Source organism: Marmota marmota, unplaced genomic scaffold, assembly GCF_001458135.2.
Source record: "Marmota marmota marmota unplaced genomic scaffold, marMar, whole genome shotgun sequence".
NCBI lineage: Eukaryota > Metazoa > Chordata > Mammalia > Rodentia > Sciuridae > Marmota > Marmota marmota.
This window is the reverse complement of record NW_025999869.1, coordinates 12646043-12669219: the sequence shown is the minus strand read 5'-3', so window position 1 is coordinate 12669219 and position 23177 is coordinate 12646043. Positions and strand designations below refer to the sequence as shown.

The following is a 23177-nucleotide window of genomic DNA, read 5'->3' as shown; positions in this document are numbered from 1 at the left end:
TAGGAACGAGGATGACCAGATAGGTTCACTGACTCAGAAGGGACACAGAGAGGCAATGACAGCAGAGGAAAGGAACATGGCCAGAGGGTCCACTAGCACTGGTCCCCAGAGCCTGTGTCATAGTGACATCCTACGTGTCTGTGTTTCTTTTCACATCTATTAAATGGGGTTAGCTCCACCCTCTATGTATCTAGAGGTTTTATTGTGATAATGAGATCCCATAGTAATCATTTTGAAAGTTATAAACACTATCCCAGGGTACAATATTATAATTTAATGTACCTGCCTGCTAAATTATTGCACCTGACAGCTTAAAACCATTTAAATTACATCCTAATTTATCCAGTATAAGAAGCATATCCTTTTAGATGAGTCATTTTTAGGACAGGATAGTACGTTTAGCTACTGCTAACTCAAGAAATTGTTTTAGAATATTTCTCTCTATAGAGTTTCCCCCCTCATTTTCCCAAAAGTAGACTTGCTAATGCAAAGATTCTATAAGAAACAGTAGGACAGACACCCTGTTTTAAGTGTGCATACATATATATTAAAGTGGAAAAGAAATAAAAGTAGGTTTAGCTGAAAAGAAGTGAGGGAAATAAATGAAAGTAGGTTTAACTGAAAGGAAATGAAGTTCCAGTGAAATTCAGGTGAGAAAACTGAAATGTTCTAGAAAGACATGATGTTTAGGGTGAATCAGATCATGAGGATCTCACCCTGATTCATGAAGAGTTGCCTTGTGTCATCTCACATATTTGGCTTAACAGGTGTCCAAGTTGAGACCTGGGTCCTGAGTCTCCTGACATGCTCAAAAGGGATTTCAAGAGGACTTTTGCCTTTCAGAAGACCCCCAATATACAAATGTGTGAATAACTGGATAAGATGAGAATTAAAAACTCATGGCATGAATGATAGCTTGGGAAATATTTCTGAAAATCACATAGCAATGCGTGATTAGTATCTTAATTATACTTAGGACTCTTAAAACAGAGAACAAAGGATACTTAAGATAAATGAATGAGAAAAGGAATAGCTAATTCACAGAGAAGCCAATTAAAACAGCACATAGACATATGGAAAGATGGTCAGCTGTTAAGTACAAATTTACAAAAGATTACACCCATAATAAGCTGCAAAGAGCAAGCACCAATCAAAGCTTATGAAAGGACAGTGAAAAGAAAGGTCTTCTCACACAGAGGTAGAAACAGATACAGGAAAAAGTATTACAGAATATGCCTGTGTTTTTTCCCTGGGGGGAAAAAATTGGGAGTCAGATGTTTTCACTTTCCTATATTTTTAACTATTATGCAAGTGAAAAATAACCATGTGCTTTAAAAATATAGTTAGAAAGATAAAAATATGCATTTATTGTAGAAAGAAAAGAATTACTGATAGGAATGGTGAGAGAGAAAGGAAAATCCAGCAATTGAATATTTTTACAAGGCCAAATATATTATTTCTTGGATTCAAGATTTTTCTCTCATGTTTTTACCTAACCCATGTTTTCATGCCATTTATACATTTTTTTTGCCTTTTATGTAGTATTTCCTCTTTTTTAAAAATAGATCTTTGGACAATTCACAATAGCTAGACTGTGGAACCAACTTAGATGCCCTTCAATAGATGAATGGATTAAAAAAATGTGGCATTTATACACAATGGAGTATTACTCAGCACTAAAAAATGACAAAATCATGGAATTTGCAGGGAAATGGATGGCATTAGAGCAGATTATGCTAAGTGAAGCTAGCCAATCCCTAAAAAACAAATGCCAAATGTCTTCTTTGATATAAGGAGAGCAACTAAAAACAGAGCAGGGAGGAAGAGCATGAGAAAAAGATTAACATTAAACAGGGATGAGAGGTGGGAGGGAAAGGGAGAGAGAAGGGAAATTGCATGGAAATGGAAGGAGACCCTCACTGTTATACAAAATTACATATAAGAGGATGTGAGGGGAAAGGGGAAAAAAATCAAGGGAGAGAAATGAATTACAGTAGATGGGGTAGAGAGAGAAGATGGGAGGGGAGGGGAGGGGGGATAGTAGAGGATAGGAAAGATAGCAGAATACAACAGTCACTAGTATGGCAATATGTAAAAACATGGATGTGTAACTGATGTGATTCTGCAATCTGTATATGGGGTAAAAATGGGAGTTCATAACCCACTTGAATCAAATATATGAAATATGATATGTCAAGAGCTTTGTAATGTTTTGAACAACCAATAAAAAATAAAATAATATAAATAAAAATAGATCTTTGACTTATCTAGAATTTAATTTTCAAGGAGGTTAGATAAATGGTACTACATTTAAATACTCACAAATAGTTGTTTACTGATGTTGAATAATTCATACTCCCAATGATATGAAATGACATATTTATTAAGAACTTACTTTGATTATGTTTCTAAACCAATTTCTATTCTCTTTATATGGTGCACTGGGCTGTGGTTTCACAGTTCACTTGAACTTCTAATAGAGATACTCTTCTCTCATCAGTTTTCATTTTACTAATTATAATATGTATTTTTTTTCATAAAATTTTCAGATTACTGTGTTAAACATTTAAAACAAACCACCAAAGAAATAAAGCTAAAATTAAAGTTCATTGTAGTAACCAATGAAATAACACTAAACTGATAGAATAAACCCCTTTAAAATGTTGTGTATTTAAATAATATAAGATTTCTCTTGGGAAAAGCAAAATTTTCTTTCAGTAAGAACTTTCTGGTATAAGAGCTTTTTTTCCTTCCATTTTTGATACTATTTACATATTTTTTACATAGGAAAGCCATGGAAACTTCCCTAACTTCTCATACTGTTTCTGAAAGATTATCCTAGGTTGCCTGTATTTTGCTTAAATAAAATGACATGTACTTTTTCTTTTGGGTTTTGCTTTTTGCTTAAGAGTAAATTTCTTCATTCATTTATTCCTCCTTCTTTTCCAAATTCTTTCTTTTTCTCACTTAACTGCATTAGCTAATATTTTTTAAAAGTTAATTAACCGGGCAATGGTGAGCATCCATTTCTTTTCCTGGCCTTTACTGTTTCACCCTAAGAAGAAAAGCAAGAGACAAAGCTTCAGTTAGTATGGTAGATAAACACAAAGAGGGAGACCCATTCAGGGAATGTTCATTGCTCTCTAATTTCCTAAGGGATTTAAATTTAAAGCCAAGCTTGATTAAATTTTTAATAGTCTTCTTGGCATCAAGGGGAAAAATTTTTCACTCTTTCAACTTATATATGATAAATATTATCCTTGTATTTTTTAAATCAATATTTTTTCATATTTATTTTTTAGTTTTAGGTTGACACAATATCTTCATTTTATATTTATGTGGTGCTGAGGATAGAACCCAGGGCCTCACGCATAATAGGTGAGCACTCTACCACCGAGCCACAACCCCAGCCCCTATCCTTATATTTTGAGACAACATTTTGCTGTTTTGTTACAGTTTGCATTCAGTTTTCTCTATATTCAAATTGATCTAAGGATTTTGCTTCTTCTCAGTATTCATTTATTGAAGGGGATTCATAGTTTTTTCTCATGAATTTATTTTTCTTAAATGTGGGTTGTCACCATATTCATAGAATTTCTAAATCATAAGTTTTTCTACTTAATGACCTGAAGAATTCCAATATCACTGAAGGCACTTGATTTTTAATGTTTGATAGGATTTATAGTTGAAGACTTCTGGGTAAATGCTCTTTTGGAGTGGAAGTTAGATTTTTCTGTTAGTTTAGGATAATGTAAGTATGACATTCTAAGACATATTCATTTATTAATTTATTTAAAGATGGGTTTGACTTCACTTTCCCTCTTCTAATCTCTTTCATTTCATTCTTGATCTTTGGTTTGTTATTCTCTTTTAATTTTTGGTGAGAAAAAAGTTATTATGGAGTTGGGCATGGTGCACATGCCTGTAATCCCAGTGACCCAGGAGGTTGAAACAGGAGGATTTCAAGCTCAAGGCCAGCCTCAGCAATTTAGTGAGATTGTATCTCAAAATATGAAATAAAAAGGGCTGGTGATAAGACTCAGTGTTTAAGAGCCCTGAGTTTCATACCCAATACAAACAAACAAAAGCAAAGCAAAACAAAACAACAACAACAACAACACCAGGAGTGGTAGACTAGGCCTGTAATCCCAGTAGTTTGTGAGGCTGAGGTAGGAGGATCACAAGTTCAAAGCCAGTCTCAGCAACTTAGTGAGGCCCTCAGCAACTTAGCAAGACCCTATCTCAAAATAAAATATAAAAAAGGGCTGGGAATGTGGCTGAGTGGTTAAGCGCCTCTCAATTCAATTCCCAATACCAAAAAAAAGAAAAAAGAAAAAAACATTTTGATATGGAAATTTTTAGTTTATTCTGAGATATACTTTTTTTTTCAGCCCCCAGCAAAAGAGTCATTATCTGTCTTTTGCATGAGGTCTTCCTCATCACATTTGGTAAGTTTATTTTGCACAATGGACATACTGCTTCTTTGCTGAGATTCTTCATTTTGATAGAGACATTGCTTATTGCTATTGGTTTTTCTCATTGGCTCAACTATAGCTTGGGGATGTTTCTCTTGCATGTGCTTATACTAATACTCTCCTTGCTTTTGCATCTCTGCCAAGTGCAGTCTTGATCTGGATTGGGTGTTGGTTGCTTTGATTTTGTTTTTCCATTACTATTTTATCCTATGTGATTTTGGACAGAGAGAGAGAAACTGTATATGAGGTTTGATTCTTCTGATTTGCTACTTTAATTCTTGTCATAACTGGATAGTTAAATGCCAGTTGTGTGTTTTTCTCCTTTCATGAATGAGGTGATTATGTGCAGGCGTGTGCATGTATGCATGTATATGGGCATTGCCACACTTTTCTAAGGTGCCAGTAGAGATGGAAACTATAGCAGAATGTATTAGGGAGCAATTTGGACATATGCATCAATGTTTCACTTTAGATGCACATCATTTTGGACCAAGGAAATCCATTTTAAGAAATATGTCAGAAATCAAAGGTGTGGGAACATGTTAGCAACGGGAATGCTTCTTTTAGAGCTGTTTGTAATGTGGAATCCCTTAGAAACAAAGAAGACATCTAACAGTAAGTACTCACTTAATAAATGTTAATTAAATTGTGGTATTTACATTCAGTAAAATATAGCCATTAGAAATGATACATACTTAAATATATGAAGAGGTAAAGTGGAAAATTATAACAGATGATTTAAAAAAGAGCATCACCTAATGTGAATACAAAACAATGATATTATGGATTGTATCTGTCAGAGGGTAGAGATGGTCTTCACTGCCTTTTAAACATATTTTTAAGAATAATTATGAATTAGCTTCATAATCAGAAAAATAATAATAAAGCTTAAAAAATGAAAAGAAAAACCGAGAAAGATACACACTCTCTACCACCATCTTGATATGAATACCAACTATGGCTAGAAGGCTCTGTGCCTGGTACTGTACAAGGTCCTTAACATAATTATCTCACTTAATCCTCGTAACAGCTCCATAAGGCAGAAATTAGTGTTTCAATTTTCAGCTGAGGAACTTGACAGGCTAAATATGCCCAATGTCACACAGCTCATAAAAGACGACGCCTGCATGTGAGCTCAGCTCAGCCTGACTGAAATCCACCAGGGTCCCAGTGCCCCTCAGAATCACCACCAACAATTTGCTGATTTGAAGATTCCGGGTTTGATCATAGAAAACTCATTATTTAAACTGCTGAATATTAATCCTTATTTCATACTCCAAATATGAACTTAAAAGAGGACTCAAAGAATAGAATATAGACGTATCTGAAAGAAAGAAGTTTAAAACCAGAAGACATAAACATTTATACTTTAGTGAAAATCATTGAATCTTCTCTTTAACTATTTTTGAGAAACAGAGAAAGAGAGCTTGAAAAACTAGGGGTTCTAAATAATTAGATCTTATTGTATCAACTTTTTCAAGCCATCAGAGAAACGATTTAATGTACTAAAGGAGCAAGTTTGCTTTAAGATATCCTCATGGTAGGAGGACATCCTGATTTTTCCAGTGGCTTAACCCAGTCATTGGACCAATCACAAGCTGTGCTTTGATTTAAAAAAATACCCCATTCTTCAACCCTTTGCTTTTATCACAAATCCAAATTCTAAGTTTCATTCATGTTTTCTTCTGATTATTAGCATTCTACACAGAATACTTGTCCAATGAAATCAATCGACTTATTTCAACAAGACGCACTAACATTAAAAAGTAAGAACAGTGGCAACAACATAGTGATAACCAAGAGTTCAGACACAGTAGGTGCTAGAATGTTGAGGGGATTAAAACTAATATAGCAATTAACCTTTCAAACATCCCTGCTCTGGAAAGCTATCTCTCAGGAAATTTCATAACCAGTAACAAAAGTAACAAGTCACCCAATACCAAAATAAAGTAGCGATTTCATAGATTATCCATACCTGCCCCACCCCACCCAGCCCAAGGCGAAACAATGAGGCATCCAGGATTCTAACCCAAAGCAATAAAATTAAGGAAGAGTATGAAATAATGGAAGTCAAGTCCCGGCATCAAGTCCTTTTAGAAAACATTTAGAAACGTTCAATATTATTCACTGCCTCACCGAGAAATAGTAATTAATAAGACAAAAACAAAAACCCTGGAGTTGAATTAAGTGGATGATCAGGTAAGATAGTGCCAATGATCATCATCCCCCTGCTCTTCCTCCAGTTGGAAGAGCAATACGAATAACAATTTGCCAATTAAAATAGCAAACACACGAGGATTCAGAAGCTAAACTGTAAAGTATTGGCAAAAAAAAGAAAAATACACTATTTTAAAAATTCATTTAAATCATGATTTTTGACAAGCAATAATTTCAATTGGTGCCTCATATCCATCATTATGATAGTGCTGAGCCTGCCAAGATAATACATATACATAAAATAAATCACAAAGCAACAAGGACTTGATGCAAGTATAACATCCTTAGACACAAATTAATAATCTAGGATAGAAAGTACAGGTTCCTGAATTCTGAGCCAACCAATAGAATGTTGGAAACGTTTTATTTCCTACTTACTCAACTAACCAGGACAAAACAAAACAAAAACAAAAAACAACCAACAACAAAACCAAGAAATGCCATCAAATGTTCTATACTCTATTATTTTAAGAAAAATGCAAAGGGATCTCAAAACAAGAGCCAATTGCTTTCTTTCTCTAGCTTAACAGCAGTTCCTCATTGGAACACTGAGGCTTAGGTCCACCATAGCCATATTGAAAAAAACAAACCCGAGAAAACCCCATTAAGGTCTCATGAAAACCTGAACTTATCCCGAAATCTCTATGGATGCATGTCTATAAGTTATCTGCAAAGATCTCAAACATTACTTTAAAGGGAACAGCTAAGCAAATTGGTCCCAACAGAAATACAAATAAATGGATTAAAAACTGGCTATCTAACCGTATACAGAGAGAAATCGTAATTGGTAGTCCGTCTAGTTGGGGAGAGGTTTCCAGTGGGGTCCCACAAGGATCGATATTGGGTCCCATTTTGTTTAATATCTTTATAAAAAATCTGGAAGACAAAGTAGAGAATGTGCTAATTAAGTCGACTGATGCCAGTAGATTGGGATGGGTTGTTAAAGTAAATTGGATATAGATAAATGCTACTGGTCTCTAGAAAGCATAAAGATAGAGCAATGCTAGCAGAGCATGGGAATGCCAATTATTTGGGTTTAAAAAATGTATTTTTAAAAAATTAATTACAAGCAGTAGAAATAGATTAAAGAAATCTTATCGGCTTTGCATTACAAAAGATTAGGCACAATGGGAAAAGACAATACAGAGATTCACAACAACCATGAATGTAGAATAAAGAACACCTTCAAATGAAGATCTTTTGGGGCATCTCTATTGTGATGCTTATGAATATGATTATTTTTCTGATTTCATTTTTGGTGTATATGAAAATTATATATTTTCAAATGTTCATCTTTTATGTATTACTTTATTGAATTTAAAATTTCTACAAGACTTCTATAAATTTCAGCATACAATTATTTATATACTTGAAAAAAAAAGAAAACTGGGGTTTGTGGGTTTCTCAATGCAGTAAAGATTCTGGAGGCATTTCAAATATGTAATAAGTAACGTGGCTAAAAGGCAAGACTAACTAACTTTTCAAACATGCATATACTTAGTAATTGGCAGAAAAATAAACCAGGAGAAAACATAAGACTTTAAGAAAAAATAAAGGAGAGTTGAAAACTTGAAGGCCTGATCAAAAACAGGGAGGAAAATTAATCAAAAGGAAATTCTATCAGGAAACACTCAGTAGTGCACACATATACACAAGAATTCAAGGGACAACAGAAAGGACTCTCCTGACACTAGCAGGGAGATTGGATTTTTTTAAAATTTATTTTTACTCTTATTTTGGAGGGTATTATATTTTCTGAACTGTGGAGGACACTTGGGAAAACTACTTCATAGACTTCATGTTGGTGTGAAGATTGCTTAAAAAGTCTTGATATTTCCCACCGTCATTTGTCACATGAAGGCAACTGTGAAAGTGACACTTGCTTATGGATTTCTATGTGCAGAGAGTTTTTCTTTTCTTTCTTTTTTTTTTGTGAAGTCAATTGAGTTGAATATATGAACTGATGTGGAACGACCTTTTCAATGTAACTTTATTTTTTTTCATTTGTTAGCACTGTGGAATATACACTGAATATGGCTGGGAAAACCCAAAGCGCATCTCAGAAGTGTTTACTTCGCTATGCAACCTGGGCTGTTGCATTTTCTTTAAGGGTTTTAGTTTTTGCATTACTTAAATGACAGGATAGTAATTTAGAAGCCACAAACTTCCTTATTCAAACAAAAAGTTAAGAGAAACTAACACAGAAATGGGAAAAGTATGGAAGAATCTGCTCAAGGAACAATGGGTTCCCATCAGGGCTGGCTTCCCATTTTGATCCACCCCTGACCTCAGGGCAGAGCAGTTTAACAGTAAGTTTAGGTGATTGGACACACTACTTTCAACTCTAGGAAACTACCAAAGGTGAAAAATTCAATCCCTCTCCTAGTGACTGATTTTTTTTTTCCCCAGAGTATAAAATATTTAGTTGATGATATGTGCCTGATCTTTGAAAAAAGACAATGAAAAGAAGGGACATGGAAAACTACCCCGTTCACAATGCTCTACAAGAAATAGTAGCATTATTCCTGACACCAACACAAATGAAAGCATTGGACAATCAGAACCCAGTGTGGTTTTTCATGCTGGGTTGAAAATGAAACCACGGGGACCTGTAATATTAGATGCAACTTTTTTTGTTTTAATCTCATCTAGATGTATTCCATTCTATTCAATAAAGCTTGACATAGTGGGTTTGTTATAAACTTTAGAGTGAACACTCATTGAAAAGTGATTTCCTTGCTTTAACTTTAAAATTTCTGCCATACAACATTCCTTTCCAGGTCATATTCTCCTTAAGGGTTGTGACTGCCCCCTACATGTGACTGCTAGACCACATAAAACGCACAAGCAAGCATCGTCCATAAGTGTGGAAACTATAAATTTTATTTTAAAAGTAATAATGCCTGACAATAATAGTTTATTAATATTTACGACTAGCAGAGTCCTTACCTCGTATGGAGGTCACTTCTATTAAAGAATTTTAAGAATAACACAAACATATTGTTCTTTTCTGGCCTCAGTTTCTCATGTTTGAGACTGAGGAGCAGATGCTCTGAGCTGGACAGGTCTTTGCTACAGAAAGCTGTCCTCTGCACTAGCGGGTGGATAGTAGCATCCCTGACCTCATCACGCTGGACACCAGTAGCAATGCCCTTCTCACAGTTTGACATCCAAAAATATCCTCTGACATTGTCAAGAATTCTCTGGGAGACAAAATCGCCCCTGTCTGTGAAACACTGAAAAAGGAGGATTTTAGATATCTTTCTTATTCTCTTGTATTTTATCACCTCAGTTGTGGATCTATCTGCAGCCCAGAGGATGGGCTTTTCAACCTGGTGAGGTACCTGATAAGTGAAGCTTTCTCTACTCCAGCTCAGTACAATTGAGTGTAAAACACCTAAAGCTTTCCAGATTCCGTTCATATAAAATATCCACCATCTAGATCTTAAATTTATCATTTAAATGCAAATCAGTATGAAAAATAGGGTAGATGAAAGTGAGAGAGCTCAGATGCTATCTTATGAAGTCAGCCTTGCGTTAGGCAATTGATTTAAACTCATCTTAAGCTGCAGTCCTCTGAGATAGTGCTATTTATTCATTCTCTTTCCTTTACTAAGACTATAATATTAGGTAAATCATGAAATGGATGTTAGAAGTACTCTGACATTTGACAGCCCAAGAAAGCCATGAGTGTAGGTTGGAATCTACCAACCAAAAGACTCCATTCAGTGAAACCCTGGGCATTGGTAAGAAATTAATAATTTCCTTGGCCCCATGGCTCATTGGCTTTCAAAGCCTATGTTTATTATTTGCATCATTATTAACATCATGTTCTGAGAAAGAAGTGCCTTTGGTTAGAGAATAGTCTAAAGTCAAATAACCGACCTATGGGTATGTGGGAAACATAAGTTTCCACAAGGTTTACTCAAATAAATCCCAATGGTAGAGATTATTTATATGTTCTATCCTGAAATTAATCTGAAGCTAGATAAAATTAAAATATCAATTAAATAATCAATTATTATTATTATACAGAATAACTCCATATGGTTTAAAGATTTTGTTGCTTTCTTTGTCCTATTACCATTTTATTGAACTCAATATTACACATTATTTGCTAAACACTACTTCAAGCAGATACTAAGTCAAGACCTTGCTTTCATTATCTATTTCAAAGGATCTAAATTTGGACTATTGGGAAATGCATACACAATTATACAGTCTAGTGCAGAAAGTTCTATAACAGGAAGCCAGGTAAAGTTCCATTCTGGGATTAATGTGGATTAACTCCATTGGGACTCTTGACAGAAGCCTCAAAGTGGTGATTTCTCAACTTGGCTGCAAATCAGAATTCCTGAGGAAACTAAAGAGTATGCAATCAAGGCATACCCCAAGATACTCAAATGAGAATTCTGGGGGAAGGGATCCTGCCTTCAGTATTCTTTTTAATCCTCTACACATCATTCCATTTGGCAGCTAAGGTTGAAAATGATTGTTCTAAAGAAAAAACAGTGTTTACTATCATGCAGGAAGTTTTTCACTATGCCTGACATAAACAAGATGGTGGCCTCATATGTCAACTGCTTCAATGATAAGGGTGTATGTGCAAGGTGTGCAGTAATCCTGTGATCCCGTGTCACTAAATGAAAAAATCTATTCCTCTTTTTTTTTTTTCCTTCCACACTTGTCTGATGACCTAAGGGGGAAGTCTCAATTTGTTGCTGGGGGTCTTAACACATCTTTAGAATTGTTTATTATACTTTTAAGTTTAAGAGAATAAATATTTTAGGTCCAAATTCCTGTTATTTATTTTTATTTATTTAAAAAAATCCTCCAGAAAGTAATAATAATTTGAGTGACATAAAGTATAAAAATTTAAGGTGAATAAATTAAAGAAATGTAAATAAAATAGACAATATACTTATGCCTGGGGAAAAAGTCACATAGGTGGTTCTCAGACAAAGTTTTGGGAAAACCTACAGTTCATGGAAAGGGCATCACTCAAAGCTTGGGTGATGAGTTTGGGCCATAATTGTGCCTTTCTCACTAAATATATTTGTAATTTTGGGAAAATTATCTATTCTCTCCCTGGGGCTTTGGTTTCCTCCTGTTTTGAGGAAGGCCAGAAGCCTATACTAGTAGCATTCCTCTATGCACTTAAGAAGCAAGAGGGCTTGCCCTCTGAATTTACCTTGTTGACATCCAGGCGCATCTTCTCATTGTTGGCACTAGCAGCCTTCTCTGCTGCTTTCTTTTGGCGTTGGGGTCCTCTCCCAAAGAAAATGTAGTTGACCAAAGCATATTCCAGAAGGGCCATGAAAACGAAGACAAAGCACCCCATTAGGTACATGTCAATGGCCTTCACATAAGGGATTTTGGGGAGAGTTTCCCGGAGGTGAGTGTTGATTGTGGTCATTGTTAGTACAGTTGTAATTCCTGAAAAAAAAAAAAGGAAAAAGAAAAATGTTAGAATAATGATGTTCCCATTTCCTTTTTGCTCTTACAATCACTGGAAAGGTTGATTTTACTCATTTATATAAACCACAACATATTTACTGGGCACTTATTATATATCAGCTCTGTGATAGGCCCTGGGGATGTACATAAATTAGCTTATGGTGAACATTAATCACTTTGGGAGATTTCCTTTCATTATATTTTTTAATTTATACTTATTATAACTAGTGAATTAAATGTTATTATAACCGTATGCATAAAATGATTATATGGGGAAGACTCTAGTTCAGTTCCATGAGGTAGTGGGGAGGAGAATAGGAAATGGATATGTCTGAGCAGGTTTCTGAAGACTGAGTGATCATTACCCTGGTGAACAAGGCCTGGAGGTCGATATTTAAGGAATACATCAGGGTACTGGGGTGGAGAAAACTTGATATAAAAGGTTGGGTTTGTAAGAAAAATTATGGGTGCATTATTAAGCAGGATGAATTGAATTGTGAGAAGAGGGGAGATTCAAGAAAGGGCTGCAAGATGGGGAGCCCAAGAAGACGTTTAAATTAAAGGCAATGTGAAGCACTGGCCAGCACTGGCCTTCAAGCAGGAAACTTATAGACAACTGAATTTATGACAGTCACTCTGGTAGCAGTGTGTTGTGTGGGAGACACAGGCAAGACAATAAAGAACACCAGTTCAGAGGCTTCTGGAAAAATCCACTTAAATGACAGAGGGGAAGTAAGATAATAGCAATGATTCTGAAATCAATGGACGCATTATACAGATGGCATTAAATGAACCACTGTCAACATTTCAGAAACTGGAAGTGGAGGGTAGCAGAGAAGCAGGAGTCAGTTCTCATGGCTTAGGGTTGGACAATCAGGCACAATGCCCACATAAACAGCTCAGAAGTATTATAAGAGTCCTATGGGAAATGCCACTCTGGGTTAGACTCTAACTGCTCATCCAGTAGGGTGGACAGTTCTGGCTGTCGCAAGTAGTTTTCCTCGAAGTTGTAATTGGAAGGTAAAGAGCACAGGAGTCCAGAGTTCTGAGCATGATAAATTCCAACCTTGTTGCCAAACAGTGATGTGAAAATAGACAAAGCTCAGAGGTCAAGATCACACAGATGGGAAGTCGTACCATGACTGTTTAAAACAGCGTATTTTTAACTGTTCCCTTTAACACTTTCCAACAGCATATCTCAAAGGCTAAATTTTATTTCTATGACTTTTTGAGGACATAGTTTTCTGATTCGATTTTTATCTAGCAATAACATCATACTTTTTATTTTGCTTCTGTAGATTTTCATGAAAAACTACAGAAAATATAGATTTGAGCCTTGGTTTTGCTTTATGTTAATTGAAGCATCTTAACGGTTCTCCTCTCTTTTCTTTGTTAATCATTCTTGTTCTCTTCTTCATTTCAACTATAGACTACCCTGCTCCACATGATGAGACAATGTTGATTTGACTAAGTCTGATTTTGAGGTATTTCTGAAAATAATAGCAAATTGCTCACCTAAAAAGATGTTTCAAAAATCTCCTTTAAAAAGTAAATAATTATTTCTTGATTCTATAACACACACACACAAAGTAGATAACAGATTTTAACTTTAGCAAAATAGGATATTCTCAAACTGTATGCATTCCTTTATTCAGGGAACAATTACTGAGCACCATTCCCCAGGCAGGACACTGTGGATACAATACCAGATTTGGATCTTCCCCTGGGGATCCTTCAGTACTGTGGGAGGAAAATTCATCGCATAATGAAAGTTATACCTATGGCTACTCCTCATAGGACAGCTTTACAGGATTTTAAGAGTATATATCACAGGCCTTGCCTCAGTCCCAGAGGTCATTTCTTCTACTCCCTTCCATCCTTGGGCCATCACAATCTAACCTGAACATCAGCCAACGTGAACCCCTTTCCAACTGAAATCAAATCTTGTCACTTTTTGCTCAGTGGCAATGTCTGTCTGTACCATAGTCTATAAAAACCTTCATGAGCTTTCATTCCTCCCTCCCCAATATCATCTTTACTCGGCCCCTTGAGCTTACTCTATCCTGGCCTCAGGAGATTCTTAGGAACCTATTTTGATGGTTCCTGCCTCAGCGTACTAGCAGTAGCTGGGAATATCATCACCAACTGGGCTACTTGGGTCTTCATCTTGAACTCTTGTGTTTTATGGACAACTTCTGCCCTGAGATCAGCCTTGATTTTCCTAAACTGTTCTCTGTTGTATACTCAAGCCCTCTTACCTGGTTGATTCCCCTCTATAGATTTACCCTATACTATAATATGCATGGTTATTCAATTTGTTGTCTATCTTTTACTACCTGAGTAAACCTTCCAGAAGAGGACTGCTGTATCCAGTGCACCGTCTGGTTAGACCATATCAGGAATTCAACAGATATTTTTTTGAATGAATAATGAATGACTTTCTAAGAAAGCCATAATGGAATTTGAGATCTCGTGGTGAAGAAGTCAACAATTCAATATTTTAAGGGGAATAGTCAGAACTGAAAATAATGAAGATTGTACAGAAGGTCATAAATTTACCTTACCCAGAGTTAATAACAAAAATGTTTAAGAAATATAATTGAGTATCCTCCTCCTGTTGTTATAAGAGAAAAAAAATATCTTATGATAATCCATGCCACAGATGATTTCCCTGTGTTCTTATTCTGCTGTCTCTGTCCTCTGTATGCTGCTCAAAACCATTAATAAAACTGTAGAATCCTTTTTGCTTATCCATCTACTACATATTGCATATCCTTGTCTCATGAAAAAAAGTTGGAAAGGAGCTCTTCTCAGGTATAGAAGCATAGAATGGATGCAAAGTGAACAATTATGCAAGCAATATTACATGAAATATGTTTCAATAAAAATATGAAACCAATGAATCTAATTTCATCACCAATAGCTATATAGTTAACTAATTTTGACACGGAAGAGCTTTAATTCATGTTTAATTGATTTAATGGTGAATCAGATCACCCAAAGTCTGAAGGCTAAACTCTTGTAATGGGCAAGGTCCAGTCCTGTCAGGCATTACAAATCCCTGGGTAGGAAACTGCACACATGTGCAGACATGCAGGCACAGAGTAAAACCCCACATGCAGTTGGAAAATGGCTTACCTAAAGCCACTCTGGCAGCTGAAGCATCATAATTAATCCAGAAAGAGACCCAGGAGAGGATCGTAATCAAGATGGAAGGCATGTATGTTTGCAGGATGAAGTAGCCAATATTTCTCTTAAGCTTAAAGCTGAGGGACAATCTGGGATAGGACCCTAGAAAGGCAATTTCAGAATGTTATCATTATTAATTAATAACTACACAATGCTTTCCATTAAAATCCATAAACATTTTGACATATTCCCTAAATTCAATTCTAGCTCTTGGTTTAGGAACTTGTTTTTTCCCTCCAGCAAAAATAGTCTGAGAGCACTGGGGTTTTAATTAGCAGGAGCTACTCAGTGGCAGAAGCTACTCAGTGTGGAATACATCCAGTACTCATCAGTGATTAAAAAGGATTCCTGCTTTTCCCTGCTCAGCGCCATACACTGCAGGAACAGAGACTGATTCTCTGCCATTGTGATGACAAGACTATTTGGGAGGACCTTTTGTTGCCTTTCTTAATCGTCCCCCAGCAAGTTCACCCTACAGCTTTTCTCTTACATAAGAATAAAACTGCATGCTCTGATCATAGAACATAAAAATCCCTTCTGTGTAGATTTTCACGTGCATGCATCCTTTATTAGTTCTTAACAATTTCAATGCCCCCTGATCCACAGGATGGTGAAGAATCATTGCTTTTGAGCAACATTTTTGGGAAAAACAACTAACAGTATAGGTTACTAAGTCTGGGTTTTTGGTTTTAGTGATCTAGGGCATTACTCTTTGGATGAGAGTCACGGGAGAGCACATTCTTACAATATAAAAAGTTCACGTTAATGCACTGCACGGGAGAGACTTCCACTATTTGAGAGAAGCTTTATTTAGTCTTCTTGGGCTAATATGCCTTAATATGAAAGTAAGAATATTTGAAGCAGCAACTCCTTCCCAAAGAGCTTTAGGGGTTGAAAGATTCTATCCTTTGGAAAAGTTTTCAGTTTGTTTTCTTTCCTTTATGTTTTGGTCTGTTTAGGGATTTGGAGGACATCCCACTTTGGAAATAGTGTTTTTTTAAGCTAGAGGCAACTTGGTATATTTACCAAGTCACACAGCTCTTGCTTTAAATGGTTTTTGGTTTATAGGGACAAGAAGTATCTGAATTCTTAGCAGAAAGGTGATTCTATATTTACTGTTACAGTATTAGCCATTACTGTGCCAATGGGGTTCACTTCAATGGAAAAATACATAAAGTGAAGCATTCTTGTAAGATTTCAATTTCTTTTGCTACTAAATTAATATCTAGCAAATAATTGTTTTCCTGGTTTTTTTTTTGTTTTAAAAAAATGTAAAAAATTATGTTGATGACATCAAGTCTGGCAATCTCCAGTCTCAGGGTTGAAAGGGCCAAGATGGCAAAGACAGTAGGATGATGTCAACGTCTGGAAGGGGCAGAATGGTGAAGATCATAAAACTCTTCTCCTCTGCCCTGAGGACTTCCACTGCGTCATTCTAGGCCCCAGGATGATCATAAGTTCTCAGGAATGCATCGAGCTGGGGACCTCTCTGACTCAGGTCTTCAACTCTTCTGTATCCCATTTCTAAAATCTTAGTCCCTTCTCTAGCATGAGGCACATGCAGATGACCCTCTGAGCTTTGCTGGGGCACCTTCTGGAGAGGAGCTGCCTGGGTTCTGTATGGAGCTGTAGGCTCTATGGGGAGCAGGGTTTTCAGCAGAGCCAAATCCTTCAGAGTCATGATCCTTCCTGGGACAGGACCTCAGTGAAAGTGAAGCCTTTTGACAAACTATGATGAAGATTCATTTCCCTGATACGAACCTGTGGAGAAAACAACCTTCTTGGTGATAAGTTTGTAGTCTACGATGGAGAACTGCGGGAGCTCAATCTTGGTTACTCCTGTCACGGCATTGTCATCCCCACGCCAGTAAAACTCAATGTCATCAGTGGTATATCCATCTGTAAAAGGAAACACACACCAAAAAAAAAAAAAAAAGAAAAAGAACATGTGTTTAGAAAAGCAACTTTAAAAGCTACACCTAAAGGTCATAATGTGTCAAATACCATAGTCAGCATGTAGAGTCTACTACCACATTAAAACCCCCTACAGAGATCCCACAGGGAAATATGACTAGACCCTCATGGGAAAACACAGGTGTAGAGAAATTAACTACTCACAGCCTCTTGCAACTGGGATGTGCAGATGGGGCTTGAAACTAGGTTTATCTGGTTATAAACCTCACTTTAGGAAAGGCTTTCCTATCACGTTACCACATAACTCTAAATTGCACTCAAAGAGGACAGAAGAGGAGAAAACTCATTAAAATGATCAGTTCAGTACTGAAAGCTACCAAACACTCCCCAATAATATAAAATATCTGAATTACAATATATTTGGCTTTCATGTCAGAAGAGGAATGATTATGAAGAAGTGGGTAATCAATTTTTCAATATTCACATACATGATCTCTAAATTTGATTTTATAACACATCCAATTAAAAACATCCCCAAATCAATATAACACTAATTCCAATAGTTCTGAGGAGCAGCATACATGCTATGTACACAGTTATTTATCAGATACCTATGGTGTTCATCAGTGCAGTCTCTGGGGAAAGGAGTGTGTATAACAAAGACCTCTTCTTTGTTCCAATGACATTTTCAAGCCATGAGTCTGAGTACAATTTCAACAAATAAGCATAGATATCAATAACTAATACTCAAACATCTAACTGTAATGAATAGCCCACACTGGACCACAATCAGTGTGATACATGGAAGTATGCAATGGAGTCCAGTGTATATTAATGACATTTTACAAACTTATTCACCCCTTCAAAAAATCTCCCCAACAAAATGCATACATTTGCATATATTAAATTTAAAGTGATACCATATTTATCTCTTCAAAGAACTTTTGCATCTGGATTGTTTACAAGTCTAAGAGGCAGGCAAGTCTAAGAGACACGCACAAACAAATCATAAAGATTGTGTAAGTTCTGGGGTTGTGGCTCAGTGACAGAGTGCTTGCCTTGCATGTGTGAGGTACTCGGTTTGATCCTCAGTACCAACCACATAAAAATAATAAAATAAAGGTATATGCCCATCTACCAATAAAAAAAAGATCATGTAAGTTATTTGTCCCTTGACATGTGACTGCCCCAAAGGATAAGTGGACTTTTTCTAAGGTTTCAATTTTCCTCATATGGACACATATACCATGGGTCTAGAACAACATCTCAAATGCAATCTAATTTCTCATTGGTTCTTTATACAGATCTCTGTTATAAACTAGTTCAGTAATAGTGATAATTCTACCACCAATAAACAATTTAGAATAACAGAAAAAAATGTCAATAGCTCCTAGAATCAAACTAGGTAGTTAGAAGAGCATCCTAACATTGAAAGCATAATGTCTAAACATAAAAAGGGGTATCTTTGAAATAGGAAGATAATCATCTCCCTTGAAAGCAGCACTCAGATTCTCCTTAACTTCTATGATAAACATATAGATGTTATTAAACCCCAACCACCACTGACTGATTCAGTTCACAGGCTTCAAGAGCCATAAACCCATCCTGTTCATAGAGAGTTCAAGTACAAAACCCAGGACCCTGGGCTCATCATTTCATGTTCCTGAAAATTCATCAGAGATTCCTAGTGAGTTAGCCAGCCATTGGCCTAGGGCCTGACTGTTTAGAATAAGCAGATAATTCTATTGTAGTTGGCATGTAAAAACATTGAGAACCACTTGTCTAGCAGATAAAGAGGAAGATAATGAAAAGAATTAAAATAATAGCAAATGAACTTATTGAACACTGCCATAGATATTACTGGGAACTCTGCTAAAAAAACCCCAAAAAACTTTACTTTCACTATTTCATTTAATCTTCACAATAATCATTCCACAGGGAGCAGTACTTATATGCATTACAACTATTAGACACCCATAATTAGTTAAAATTACACATCTGGGGCTGGGGCTGTAGCTTAGTGGCAGAGCACTTGCCTAGTATATGTGAGGCACTGCGTTTGATCCTTAGCATGATATAAAAATAAAGAAATAAAATAAAGGCATTCAGTCCATCTACAACTACAAAAAAGTTTTTTTATTTTTTTAAACAATGACACATCTGATGAGTCAAGAACTGTTGTCATGTAAATGTGACTGACCCAAAGAAAGAATTTTCCTACTGCATCTCCTCTAGGAAATACCAAACATGTGTACAAGAAAGTAATTATCCATTTTTATACAAATAAAATGCAGCCATCTTCAAAGAAAGAGAATAAGAAAAGGGTCACCTCAATATTTCCCATAATGGACCAAGTCTAAGCTTAGGAGGAGGATTTTTAATTCTCCAGATTCCTCTCCTCCTTACCTTCCTCAGTATTTACCTTCTTGTGTCCATTACTATAAATCCTATCACAGAAACTATCTGCAGGTAGAAGAATGAGAATATCTATGCCAATCCAACTCAGTGGTATAGGAGATACACCACATGCAGAAACTTTACCAAGAATAATACGCTTTTGTCAAAATGCCAGATGTTTGACAGTGTTTGCTAGTTAAAATGTGGTAGGGAGCAGGTACTAAGTAAATGTTATGGAATGGATAAAATGATAATCTTATACAGATGTGAACTTGGGTGGGTGGTTGTTTCTGTTGAAGCATTATCCAGATGTTCATCCATTGTGAAGAGATGCAAGCTGTTCACATTTCTGTTCCCTGCTCTTAGCATGGTCCCTGGCACAGAGTTGGCACTAAATAAAGATTGCTAAAATTAATTTGAAGAATGTAATAAGAACCTTTAAGAAGAATCCAGAGGTTCTTTATTTTATGTTTCTCTATATGACAGTTTTGCCTAAATTACGTTACTTTTTTGTTTCCTATTTTCTCATCTACAAATTGGGACAATAATAATGGCTGCTTCAAAGAGTTTCATGTAGGTGAAAATTATATGTTTAAAAAGGTACTTGTCATATAATTATTATTATAAATTTTAGCTGATAGTATTTTAATAAGAATTATAAAAAATGAGCATCTAGTTGCATACCATTTTGACACCAGTTCTGCACATTATAAGCATTTTCAAAAGGAGAAGCTTAGCTGTTTGACCACACTATGCAACTCTAGGAAAGTGCTTGGACACTGATATAATAAGAAATATGAAGGTTATTTTGATGTCTAAGGTTTTAGAATTCAACACAATGAAGCAGCATATTGTATACCCTTCTTATAAGCTACTGCCAAAGCAAAATCACCTGAAATCATTTTGCTTAGCTGAATATGAAGTGTTCTGGGTGGAAAGCAACTGGGTTCTTTTACATCATCCATTTCTGAAGACAAAAAGTGAATGATCTATGACACAGCCACGGTGGATCAAGTTCAAAATCCAGTTCAGTGAACTGCGTAGGATTAGCTTAAAGTGGACCTAGTTTTCTTCTTATTTTCAGTCTTCTCTGGAGGAATATTTAACAGCCTTTCAAAGTGATTAAAATGAAAAGAAAACATATGCAAATATATATGACCTAACTTTTACAGCTCTCATAATGAGTGAAAAATAATTGGATTCTTTTAAAAAGATATCAGTAGGAGATGCACGAAAGCCTTTCATTTATGTATTGCAAATCAAACCTATCTTTTATATTTTATTCATGGAATTCCAGAAGCTGAGTCATTCAATTATTTTATAACATTAGCATAAAAAAATGTAACCCACATAATAAATTCAGATGGTCTATGAATAAACTAAAATATAAATTCATTGTCATTTACCATGAGGAATTAAAGTTATATGACATGCTAAAGCCTCTGATCAAGAAGGAAAAAAACACACATTTATAAGTTTATAAAAAAAATGAATGATAGATCATTCTCTTTTAAATACTGATAAAAACACATACTCCACAAGATCTAAGGAACAGAAATGCCATTTTAAACACATCCACAAAATACCTGAATACATTCTTACAATTGTGACATTATTTTATTGTATAACATGATATGTTAAAAAAGATTTTCTGTCTCTGCTGTCAGTGTACATGCATATTTGTTATTTATTAAGTAAATATTTTATTTCAGAATAATTTATCATGCCAAAAGTCAAAGCTGTACCAAGACGTTAAATTATAGGCAGCTATGAGAACACTGGAAAGAAGTAAATTCCCAAATGCCTCCATTTATGTTTTCCTAGTGGAAAACCAAAAAAGTGAGTTATGGTTTTTATCATTACTTATTTAATATTTTGCTCCTTGATTGGGTTAGTAAATGTATTAGGGCAATTATATATATGGGACTTCCCATTGCATCCAACAAAATCACAGTCACTTCTCAGTGGTTTTAACCTGTGGATTCTGTCATCATACCCTGTTGGGAATGAGTGAGAATTTAGAGTCACTGTTATGTCAGTTCACAATAGATACAGGTGGTTTTGAGTTTTTAAGAATCATCTCAAGAAACGTCTTACCTCAGATATTCTTCCCTTTATGTGACCACCACAACACTTTATATACTTTCTGAATCAAATGCTTCAATGTTAAAAAGATTAGCATGCAACTGCCTATCAGTATTTAAAAATTTCACGTGGTTCCTATTATTAGTCTGAAAGGAACTATTGGTAAGTCTTGATTTCTGTTCTAAGAGTCATTAATCCTATAATGTGTTTCATGGAAAAAGGATTCCACCATCAAAATATTTGAGAGTAACAGCACGTTTGGACCACTTGTTATGTAAAGTCACAAAACATTAAACACAACAAAGAATAGAAGATTTTGCAATAAAGAATCCATTTAATTCTATTTAGCCATGTCATAACCCAAATCTATTTTACAAGATAATTTTTAGCATATAAAAACACCCACCCAGGTGTAATCATTCCTTACACACTGGACAAATAATGAAGATTTTTAGGGACCTTAAATACAATCCTTTTAAGTAATGACCCCTACAGTGAGGTAAACACTTGAAAAGCCCCACAGTCCATCTGAACCTTATTTTGCTTCTTTAGTAAATACTTTTTTCTCCAAAAAAGTTTCCAGAAGAGAAGAAAACATCTTGAATAACACAGAACTGCCTTGTTAATGGAGCAAGGCATGGGGCAGGTGGGGGGCATCGCAAACATTTTACATTTTAGGGAAGTAACAGGATGACGCGCTCAGCAAAAAGACAAACAGCTCAAGTGGCCCTCATCAGAAGCTTATGGGTCCACAATCAGAACGCACTCACTCCATTCACAGACCTGGATGCTCTGCTAGAATACAGGGTTTTCTTCAGGAAGCAAAGAGAAAGACACACACTTGTCAGCCACTGCTCTTCAAATTCAACAGGGTGAAAGTGTTTCAAAGACACTCTGATGACTGCCCTGACTCCTTAATTGCATCTTATTCTCTCTGCTCTTTAGATGGTCTGCTAGACACAAATGTTCAGCTGTCAAATCATTTCTAGACCTCAAGCAGTTTAAAATAATTGGCCTAGGGTAGGTCAGAATTGATTACCTAGTGTTATGCAGTGTTATCTTCGTAAAGACACCATCAAGTCATGGCCTAGCATTCAAAGATAACCTATCTCTGTGTGTGTGTGTGTGTGTGTGTGTGTGTGTGTGACTGCCACTTTTATTTTTTTTATTTTTTTTTATTTTTATTGTTGGTTGTTCAAAACATTACATAGTTCTTGATATATCATATTTCATACTTTGATTCAAGTGGGTTATGAACTCCCATTTTTACCCCATATACAGATTGCAGAATCACATCAGTTACACATCCATTGATTTACATATTGCCATACTAGTGTCTGTTGTATTCTGCTGCCTTTCCTATCCTCTACTATCCCCCCTCCCCTCCCCTCCCCTCTTCTCTCTCTACCCCCTCTACTGTCATTCATTTCTCCCCCTTGTATT

General features: G+C 35.7%; 1 protein-coding gene across 2 annotated transcripts in view; it reads right to left on the bottom strand.

Moving 5' to 3' along the window:
• The window catches only part of Gabrb2 (gamma-aminobutyric acid type A receptor subunit beta2), a 234267-nt gene that overhangs the window by 28855 nt on the left and 182235 nt on the right, over positions 1-23177 (bottom strand). Inside the window, exons 6-9 of one of the 2 annotated variants that reach the window (XM_015492645.2) lie at positions 17100-17237; positions 15288-15440; positions 11884-12128; positions 7455-7568 (exon numbers count right to left, since the gene is read on the bottom strand). In XM_015492645.2, the coding sequence (XP_015348131.1) occupies positions 7455-7568; positions 11884-12128; positions 15288-15440; positions 17100-17237 (650 nt within the window). The remainder of the gene's footprint in view (positions 1-7454; positions 7569-11883; positions 12129-15287; positions 15441-17099; positions 17238-23177) is intronic. The other variant, XM_015492646.2, reaches the window with a different exon arrangement.